Raw genomic sequence first — 10,681 nt, 5'->3', positions numbered from 1 at the left:
GGGATGGGTGGGGGAGGAGAGAATAAGGGGTTAATACAGCAAGCGCGTGTGTTACGTACCTATCGTGTCTAATAAATTCTACATCATGTCCCTGATGGCACTTCTTAATGCAGTTCACACATATGGCATTTCGATCTGTGGTGTTACAAGTGTGACATCTAAAAAGCAAAATCTTACATTATTTTTCTCAAACTTACCAGTTAACATACTGCATTGTATGTACATATTACCCTATGACCTTTGGCTTACAAGGAAAGAGAACTAAAGTCTGGTTTGAGCCCAGATTGTGAAAAGATTTTTCACTATAGTAAGTGTACTGTCTTGAGTCTTCTGAGGAAAACAACTGTAGTTGAAACTGTCATTAAAGAAAATGAAGCTGTCATGTCTTTACTGATCAATATGGGGGGAATGGAGAGCCAAACCCAACTGAGTGACTGGGGTATTATGGAAAATTTCATAATTTTACTTTGAAACTCCTAGTGAGATAATATAAATGCTTGGTTCAACATTTTCAATGATATAAAAAATACTACATTTTCCCATATTTATGATCCCAAACAGGACTCAGATTACAGAACTCAATCTGGACCAATATCAGTTAAATTCTCCTACCCCCAAATAGCCAGTTGACTGCTTTACATAGTAAAGAGATTTTATAAAAATACTACGATTTGCCAGTTTAGGAAATAGTCACTATCTTCCCCTCTTTTTAAGACACAGATAATTCTGAAACATACCTGTAGAAATCATGCATGGGATAGCTGGTATAACTTGATATTTTATATAAACATTGGCCTCTACTAACAGCCTTTTCTATGGCATCTTGATTGTTCATTATTTTGTTATCTGCAATAAAAGAAAAAAGTAAAGTTCTAAAGGACAAAGATTTAAGGTTAAAGATTATAGGATTCTAATATAGAAGAACTGCTAGCTTTTAAGAGCTTTAGAAGGCTAATAACTCAATGAAGTAAAATCGGCATGCGTTTTCCTTGTGCAAGACATTCCATTCTTAGAGTAATTCAAATTCGTTTTCAAAATAGTTCCAGAGTTTGTTGCTAACTTACAGAGGCAATGGAAAGAATCAACTTAATGACTAAAGGGCTTCTGATTATCTTCATGGTGTTTTTATCAATAGGCAGAACACAGATTCCAACATACCTTTCATTGTCACATTAACACCAGATGCTAAAAATAAGCCTCCAAACCGGTTGTTAAAAATCTGATTGCCTTCTAGTGTTGCAGTTGCGTGATTTGTAATTTCAATACCTGAAATAAAATTTACAAACAGTAGTTGTATCACTTCATATAATTTCTCAAAAGAAATCTGAAATACAGCAAATGTAAACTAGTTCTTTTATATAAAAGTACATTAAAATTTAATGAATAAAAGGCAAATGTTTGAATTATTGACTAATACTTTCCACTATGAATAATCTACTATCCTTGCTAGAGGTACAAAGTAGAGGAGGACAGTACTCAGAAATATGTTTAGGTAGCAGGTAAAGTTTACATATTGGAAAGAATAGGAGCTAGATTGCTATTTGAAATTAAAAAGTTAAAATATACATGCATGCCAAAGATCATTTTAAATTCTGTGTTTGTGAGGGGGCAGGGGGTTGAACGTATTTATTTCTAATGGTATAAACCTGCACTTACTGTATCACAGTTACTGTTTTATAATTATTACTGAATAGCAACAGCAGTATTATATCCAGAATTTGTTTTAGATGACTGTTAATGGACAGTATGGTTGGCATACATTTAGTTTATTTGCAAAGGAGAGGTAATACACTAAAAAATAAACACACAAGCTATAGGTAATAAAAGAAAAAACAAACCTGCAGCAAATCCATCAAATATTCTGTTTTTCCTTAAGACTGGGTGACTATTAGTACTGATGAGAACACCTGCCTGAGCATTCCTGAAAATATCATTTTCTTCAAGGAGACCTGTAATAAAGTATTTTCACAGATTAAGGCTAATGCATATTACAAAATTTACCAGCCTTTGGGGTGGTATTTAGGTTTTATTTTAGCTTTTTTTTTTTTAAAGATTTATTTATTTATACATACAAGAACCAGGGTACACGTCAGATGCACGGGAGGGTGAGAGGATTCACCAGAGACAGAGCAGGGAACAGAACAGACTGACTGACTGAAATAAACTGCTGAGGGGAGCAGCGGGCGAGACAGGAGAGGTCTGCCACACCATGTGGGACCCTAGCTGGCCTGCCGGGATCAAACTGGCGCTGCAGAGGCCGCGGACAGCTTCACAGTGTGGCGCTCCATCGCCTGCACCACCAGGGCTTCTTATTAACTGTACTGTAACTTTTCAGCCAAAAAGGAAGTTTATTAGTAATTCACATCTAAGGTAGGATTAAACTAAAAATTGCTAAAGATGGCAGATAACCATTTTAACCAATAAATTAGATGTTCCATGGTAGAAGGCATAGTTTTTGGTTTACTCAACATTGTATTCCCAGTGCCTGGAGATGTACCTGATTTTTTCTGAATACCACTGAATAAAATTAATCTCTTCTGAGATATTTTTTGAACATTTACCCTCAGTGTTTTAGTTCAAGCCCTGATTATTTCTGGCCATCATTACAACAGTGACCCCTCTTGGTAATTTCCTTTACTCCCTTATCACTCCTGCTGATACATTATTTTTAGTCATTTTTCCACAACTCTATCATGTGTCTCTGCGCTGCTTACAAGACTTTAGAATAAAGTTTAATAAATTTGCCACTTAAAGTCTTTCAAAATATTCCCCCAACCTACATCTCTGTCTGGCCTTACTACCAATGTTCGGTGAATATGCTATCCATTTTTTATCTAATGCTTTTGGTTTATATTATTTCCTCTTCTGAGAATGTCTTATACTTTCTTCCTAATGTTCCTCCCTCTGGGAGATTTTCAGTTTCCCTCCATCAAATTTATGATTAGTTTTCTCTTCTGGGAGTACAAAAATGATTTGAAAGTGGGCTGAGGAATCAGAGTTCAGGCCTTCAAAGTAATGACCCCACAGCTTACTAATAAATTTTGTGTGGGCAAATACTTTTTAAAAAAATATTTATTTATGCATACAAGAACTGGGGTGTAGGCCAAAGGTGCAGGAAGTGAGAGGATACACCAGAGACAGAGTGGGGAGCAAAACAGGTGGATCTACTGAAATAGACTGCTGAGGGGAGCAGTGGGTGAGTCAGGAGAGGTCTGCTGCGCCTGTGGGTTAGCTGCTTGGCTGGGGATTGAACTCATGCTGCAGTAACAGGCAATAGCTTGACAGCCCAGAGACTTAAACCCCTGTGCCACCAGGGAGGCCCCAAATAATTTTTCTTTGTTTCAGTTGCCTTATCTAAAAAACAGGCATAACAGTATATACCATTTAAGGCTACTATGAGGACTCAATGAGTTAACTAACACATGTACTAGTACATAGCACTGAATAATTGTTAGCTAATACTACTCCTATAAAATCCAATTAGTTGGGTACTGCTGTTTCTCTACTCCTGAGGATGTGGAACATGACTTTATTTCTTTAGACATCTGACCTGTCTGTGGTATTTTACAGTATTGATCTTTTAATATCTTTTCTATGGAAAAGACTACTCAAGTTCCTGCTTCTAATCCTGCATATGTTCACTACAACTTTTTCAAGTGCTATTGTTAAAATGTAATCCAAAGTCTCATTATTCAGGTCCCCCAACACTGCGCTCTCGCCTCAATTTTTAGTAACTCCTGCCTTACATTAAATCACTGGTTCCTTTAGATTTTTGTTAACAATGTGCCACTGCATTAGACTAATAACTTTTTAGATATAATAGTCCTGTTTTATTTACCACTGTCTTTAGCATCTGTATCATATGGTTGGTATAGAGGTATTCATTAGTATGTACAGAAAAAAAAGTGAAATAACTATGCTTTCTACACCTGGAATGGCCAGCTCCTCTACTACCTCCAAATAACCAGAGAACATTCAATTTTCAAGGCATAGCTCAAGAGTGATTTTACTCCATAAAACTTTTCTCAACACCTAACGAATAAAACCAGCTATTCTGTATTGTTTTTCCTAATTACATCTTTTTTTTTTTTTTTTAACTTTTGTTTCCTTTTATTTTAAGTTGAACTTACTCCCTCACCATAAGTTTTTGTTTCTTCAGTTTCTTCTGGGATATCTTTTTCTTCTATGCCACTTCCTCTTCTGGTTTAGGAACAACCTGCTCTTTTTCAGTGAGGATCATCTCAATGTGGCAGGGGGAACTCATGTATGGGCTAATGAGACCATGAGCTCTCTAAGTTCTGCAATGCATCTTAGGGGCTTTGTTTGCCTGCATGTGCTCAATGACCAGAGAATCCACATCTAAACCCTAAAATTTGGCATTACTCTCTGCAATTTTAAGCATGTGCAGTAAAAATGCAGCACTTTTTGGGCCACCAACCCTGCGTCCAACCCCACTGTTTGGCCTGGGCACACCTACCACCGCCACCATTGTAACCACAGCATGGCATGCACTGCTTCTGTAGAGTGACATCCTTCAGATACCTGGTGGCTTTTCGGATATGCATACCCTTGATGGTCTGGACAGTTTCACGAGTGTTCTTAAAATGAACACGGAGATTCGAACCTCTTGATTTGCATGACTTTGTAGGGTTTTCTGGGTCAAGTGAGTAGCAAACCATTTTCAGAGATCACTAAGGCTGCTTATGGGAAGAACCCTAATTACATCTTCTAGACTCCTATCAGAGATATGTCATTTTACTGACTTTCTGGATTAAAATAACTTCATTGAGAGTTTTTATCAATAATGGAATAATTGCTTGGTTGTAGTAATAAATTTTGTTCATTAAATCTTGTTAGGGTCTCCCTGGTGGCACAAGGGGTTAAGATGCAACCTAAGAAGCTGTCTGTAGCCACTGCAGCACAAGTTCGATGCCCAGCCAAGGAGCTACCCACATGGCACAGCAGACCTCTCCTGACTTGTCCACCGCTCCCCTCAGCAGTGTATTTCAGTCAATCTGCCTCTTCTGTTCCCCACGTTTCTGGTGAGTCCCCTCACCCCCCATACCTCTGGCGTGTACCCCAGTTCTTGTATGCATAAATAAATCTTTTTTTTTTTAAAGATTTATTTATTTATTTATACAAGCACTGGGCACAGTCAGAAGTGCGGGAGGGTGAGAGAATTCACCAGAGCCAAAGCAGGGAGCAGAGCAGGCAGAAGGACCGAAGTACACTGCTGAGGGGAGCAGCGGGCGGCAGGAGAGTTCTGCGCACCATGTGGGACCCTCCTCCGGTGGCCGGGGAGCAGCTGGGAATCGAACTGGCGCTGCAGAGGCTGCGGGCAGCTTCGCAACCCAGCGCTCAATGGCTGTGCCACCGGGAGGCCCTGCATAAATAAATCTTAAAAAAAAAATTTCCTTAAACCATGTCAAGACTCAAAAAGGAAAAACATTGAAATTCACTCATTTATAAATAACATATTGATTGGCAATGTCATTGTTCATTAAAGATATGGAAGAATAATGGAAAACTGGGTTTTTTACTAATGCAAAATTAACAATACCTCGACCCCCATTAAATATACAGATGCCACCATCTCTTCCATCATGGATTTTATTTCTTCTTAGTGTAGGATTACTATCTGTCTTAATCCACACTCCAGCCATTGCATTGTCAAATATTTCATTGTCTTCTATACAGCCTAGACCTATAAATGCAAAAGTTTAGGTTGTGTTAATATATAGAAAGTGTATTTCTGAAGATTTCTAGCACTGTGAAAAGACTTAAAGATTATAAACATACCAGAATTATAAACTAGAATTCCACCATTCTGTCCTCCCCAGATTTTGTTGCGTCTAATTTTGGGGTTGCTTCCAGTCCTAAGGATAGAAAGAGAAATAATGCCATTTGAATTAAGAGAAATAATGCCATTTGAATTGCTTCTATTCCCATATTTCCAGTTCCCATTATTCCAGTTACCTTATCTAACATGGGGTACTCCATGTTAGATAAGGTAACTGGAAAAATCCACATTAATCATAGTAAGAATTAATTATATAATGGAGTCCTTTAAGATGCTCTGAGAAGTCTGTCAGTAAAGAAACTGGTTTAATTTGTTTCATTCTATCTTCCACAGAACACATTTAGCTACAGATTATTACTACAGATTCTACTAATTTGTAAACGAGGGGTTAGATTAAATATCTTATTATAAACAAGTCTCATATGTAAAGTGAAGGGTGAAGTGTATTATGATTCAGATTACTACAGTTCCAAAATCTATCAAAATATAGGGAAAAGAGGTATAAAAACTTCACAGAAGTATCATAAAAACAGAAGCTCCCATTTACTTATGAGAGGCACAAGGGTGCCTCCAACATGCCAGGTACAGCTCACAAGTATTTTTATACAGTCTTCTACTTTCCAAGTATGACAGAATATCCTGGCAACTCATGATTATCATAGTGGATTGACAGAACACTGGAAAAGACCTTTTATGGCATCTGTGCTATTGGTTGCTGTCCTTAGCTGGTTCCAAAAAAGTTGTCTTCTGACAATACAAGCCATGAGTCTGACAGACTATGAAAACAAACACACATACACACACACACACACACGTTCTTGCTCTCTCTCTCTCTCTCTAATAAAGGCTGAGTATTAAATAACAAGGACATTTCTCTACATATCCTATGTACTCCCTACTTCCTCTCAAAATAAAGCCAAATGTGGAAATATTTACCTTATCTGAACCCCAGAATACATATGATTATAGATATCATTATCCTCTAGCACTCCATGTCCATTGTCATAAAAATAAACACCAACCTAAAAAAAAAAAATTTTCAAGTGGCAAAAAAGTATTTACAAAACAACATATATTTCACTAAAATCCCATGATGAGCTTACCTGCTTGCCACTGTGTATCCTGTTTCTTCTCAGGACTGGAGTGCTGCCAGTTGTCACCCAGACCCCAGCCAGAGTATTACTATAAACTTCATTCTCTTCTATTACTCCTTGGCCTTTCTCATGCTAAATGAAAGTTACATTGATTACAACATATATCTTATATAAGAGCAAGCAGTTTATGATATGCTCCTTCCTTTAAAGACAGTTATGACCAAAATAAAATCTCAATTTTTTTTTTAAATGTGGGTAAGAAGGAAATGATAACATTCTTTTTTGGTAGTTTCTACTTATTTTTTCTACCCAAGTTTAGTTAAAGTCTCAAACATTTTATACTGTCCCTGATGTGGTTTTGTTACTTTAAAATCTACTGCAATAAGAGTAGTAGCATTCAATTTTCTGTTACAAAAGAACTTACTCATTCTAAAATATGTAACAAACTGAAGATTCCTCATTTAATAGTTACTTCAAACTTGTTACTGGTAAAATCACTCCAAAAAAATAAGGTCTCAAGTTATTAAAATTTTTATTTTTAGCAGAAAATTTAAGACATGGACATTTCTAGAATTGTAAATAAAAATTAAAAGTTACACCTGGAATTACACAAGGATGAAATTTCCTACATTACAACAGATTCAGATTTTAAAATTGTACAAGATGCTCAATTTTGTTTCAACACAAATGCAAATGAAAAACCGGCCTTTTCAGAACATAAAAATATTCGCCTAGTATTATTATTCAGTGATATTATGATTTTACTTAATACTTGAGAAAATTTCAGAGGATCATATAGCACTCACATTGGCAAAATTCCAGTGTAACAAATATAATGGAGACTACCAAATCAATTGTGAGTTTAGTCCATATTGATAATCATAAAGATTTTAAGAAAAAGATATGTCTTCTATGCCTAAATCCAGTCAGCTGCTGATTAAATTTTACAGAACACTACATAACACTTTAAAATTACATTTGATCTTAGCCAAAAGGCTGAGAAGCGATAACAACTTAAAATTAAAAGTCATTTCTATTCTTGGCAGGGAAAACAAGATTTTTGGTTATTGTTCAAATATTAAAGAGAATCACAAATTCATACTCTAAAAGTTGAATATGGCCTACCTAAAGCTAAACATAATTCTGCCTTCTCCCTCTTTCTCCCCTGATTTTGATGAATGAGATTCTTGAACAATATTCATTAACTTACCACATAAATCCCACCATGCTGGCCATCATGAATTTTGTTATGTCGAACAATTGGACAACTGTTTGTCCTAATCTGAATTCCTGCTAATGCATTGCCTATTTAAAAATAAAAGTTACAGTGTCAACATCTGGAGCATAATGGAACACAGCTAAAAAATTTACATTATATAATACCTAAAATTTTTACTAAAATTTTAGTAAAAGCACAGTTCTTGAAATATGTAATATTCAGAAAGATACTTATGGTCCCTCAGCATTGAAAGACAAAACTAGGAGAATCAGGAATGTAAAATGATGCAGAAAAAAAAATAAATAAAATGATGCAGAAGGGTTATAGGCAGTGAAAGCAATCTCTTAAGGGTAGAGAAGAGACTGTAGCCAGGCTGCCAAGTTTTAAATCTCAAAAGTTCCTATGTGACTTTGAATCATTTATTTAACCTCTTCGTACCTTTGTTTCCTAATCAATAAGAGGGGATACTTAACAGTGTCTATTTCATAGGGTTGATGCAAATATTATGACTCAATTCAGGTAAGATGCTCAGAGCAGTACCTTGCAGTAAGTTTATTTAGATAAGTGTTAGTAATATGTAAGTGTTTGGAACACAGATATCTAATAATCATTTGCTGGATTCATACCTCAAAAGTTTTAATTAGAAATATTTTCCCTTTCTAGATAGTACCAAAGTATATTAAACTACCATAGAAATAATGTACTAATTGTTAAACAACGAAGTGAATCTAAGAAAACTACAGATACTCATGGAGACTAGGTCTTATTTATATTTTTAGCCCTGGTATCAGGCACAGTGCCTGGTATACAGTAGATACTCAATAAATGTTAAGTGAGTAAGTATCACAGAATAATCTTTATTGGGAACTTAAGAAATTGAATCAGTTCTCCTACTAGGATGGCTTCAAATTAGTCCATTTTGCTAATGTCAAGAAGACAGGTCAAGCTCTAAAATTTTATAGAAAACAGCATGCTTACCATAAATATCATTTCCTTCAATAAGGCCTCGTCCATCACCAAAGATGTAAACTCCCCCTTGATTTCCATTAAATATAGAATTTCCCCTATAATTATATGAAATAGTGAAAAAAAAAATAACCATCTATGCAGCAAAGCTTACTATTTGTTTTATTATAAGGGCGTTCATGGTCATATGACCTTGAAAAATTACTTAATTTATTTGGGCCTTGGTTTCCTAATATTTCTTTGGGTCTCAGTTTTCTAATTCATAAAATGAGGGACTGAGACTAGATAATTTCTAAATTCCTTTCCAGTTATTTCTAAGATCTGAAGCTTTGGAAAAGGCATCAAGTGTTAGAGACAAAATAGCATTCTTAAAAATTCCCTTCAAAATAACATATTTAAAAGGATTTTTTTAAGCTGACCTAGGAACATTTGCTGTATAACAAGATGAAAATTCCATAGTCTATTCATTCATAAGGTCAGGAAAATTAAACTTGATATTAAAAATAATCCAGTCTTTGATTAAATTATAACAGCTCTATTCTGTGATTTTAACCAATATCTTATTAAAAAAATTATTTTTATTTATTTATGCACAAAAGAACTGGGATGTAGGCTAGAGGTGTGGAGTGATGGGGGAGGTGTGGAGGGATAAGAGGATTCACCAGAGACAGAGTGGGGAGCAGAACAGGCAGACCTACTGAAATACACTGCTGAGGGGAGCAGCAGGCGAGACAGGAGAGGTCTGTTGCGCCATGTGGGTTAGCTCCCTGGTTGGGGATAGAACTCATGTTGTAGTGGCTAGATAGCTTGATAGTGCTGTGTCTTTAACCCCTGTGCCACCAGGAAGGCCCCTTATACAAGAGCTTGTAAGACAGGATCTATTTGATTCCTTGCTGTAGCCAGAGGGAGTAGTCGAAACCATTTAAGAAAACCAACAGTCAGAATTTCTGACTTGTTATTCTTGGTCTCTCTCTAAGAACTCTGAGATAATTAATTTCCTGAATTATTCTATCTGCTTCCTCTCAGAAAAAAACAACAAAAAACAAAATGTCTTTCAGGTTAAGGGAAGATTACAGCCCTATTTACTCAGTTATAATGCAGTTTTTTGAAGAATTTAAAACAATAAACCATTTGTAATTTGTTCACATGATAATTTATGCCAGGCTTAGAACCATTAACAAAAAATGGGACAACCTAAAATAAATACCATAGCTATGTTCACTTAGATGCATAAACGTTTACTAGGAAATTCTATTTCATATTGATTTATAATAATGCACACCTCTGATGCAATGTTAAGGCATTTTAAAAAAGACCCCAAAATAAAAGTGTTTTATCATGGGATAAACAAAAACAAGTATATTTTTGCATCTTCAGCTAAAAAAAAACCATAATTCTTGTTAAAATTATTTTATTAGGCAACATAATATTATTGCATGCTTAGATACATTAAGCTTGAGCTGTTTATAGAAAAACAAAACACTGTCAATAGTCCTATGTCTAGGAAAAACATCAAGAGTAAAGGTTAAGGGTGTCCCTGGTGGCCTAGGGTTAAATCTTAGTGCTATCACTGCTAGGGCACCGGTTCAATCCTGGCCAGGT

At 35.7% G+C, this 10,681-nt stretch overlaps 1 protein-coding gene and 1 pseudogene across 2 annotated transcripts in view; both read right to left on the bottom strand.

The window, feature by feature from the left end:
- The window catches only part of FBXO11 (F-box protein 11), a 91,508-nt gene that overhangs the window by 1,373 nt on the left and 79,454 nt on the right, over nt 1-10,681 (bottom strand). For both annotated transcript variants that reach the window (XM_037528091.1, XM_037528092.2), the window contains exons 13-22: nt 9,092-9,177; nt 8,105-8,199; nt 6,904-7,026; nt 6,737-6,822; nt 5,800-5,876; nt 5,561-5,704; nt 1,839-1,949; nt 1,159-1,266; nt 738-846; nt 60-158 (exon numbers count right to left, since the gene is read on the bottom strand). In XM_037528091.1, the coding sequence (XP_037383988.1) occupies nt 60-158; nt 738-846; nt 1,159-1,266; nt 1,839-1,949; nt 5,561-5,704; nt 5,800-5,876; nt 6,737-6,822; nt 6,904-7,026; nt 8,105-8,199; nt 9,092-9,177 (1,038 nt within the window). The remainder of the gene's footprint in view (nt 1-59; nt 159-737; nt 847-1,158; nt 1,267-1,838; nt 1,950-5,560; nt 5,705-5,799; nt 5,877-6,736; nt 6,823-6,903; nt 7,027-8,104; nt 8,200-9,091; nt 9,178-10,681) is intronic.
- Nucleotides 2,078-5,077, bottom strand: LOC129144645 (60S ribosomal protein L17-like; annotated as a pseudogene).

Source organism: Talpa occidentalis, unplaced genomic scaffold (assembly GCF_014898055.3).
Source record: "Talpa occidentalis isolate TD23 unplaced genomic scaffold, MPIMG_talOcc4v2.1 talOcc4.5, whole genome shotgun sequence".
Taxonomy (NCBI): Eukaryota; Metazoa; Chordata; class Mammalia; order Eulipotyphla; family Talpidae; genus Talpa; species Talpa occidentalis.
Note: the sequence above shows the minus strand (reverse complement) of the source record. Positions and strands in the feature narration are given on the sequence as shown.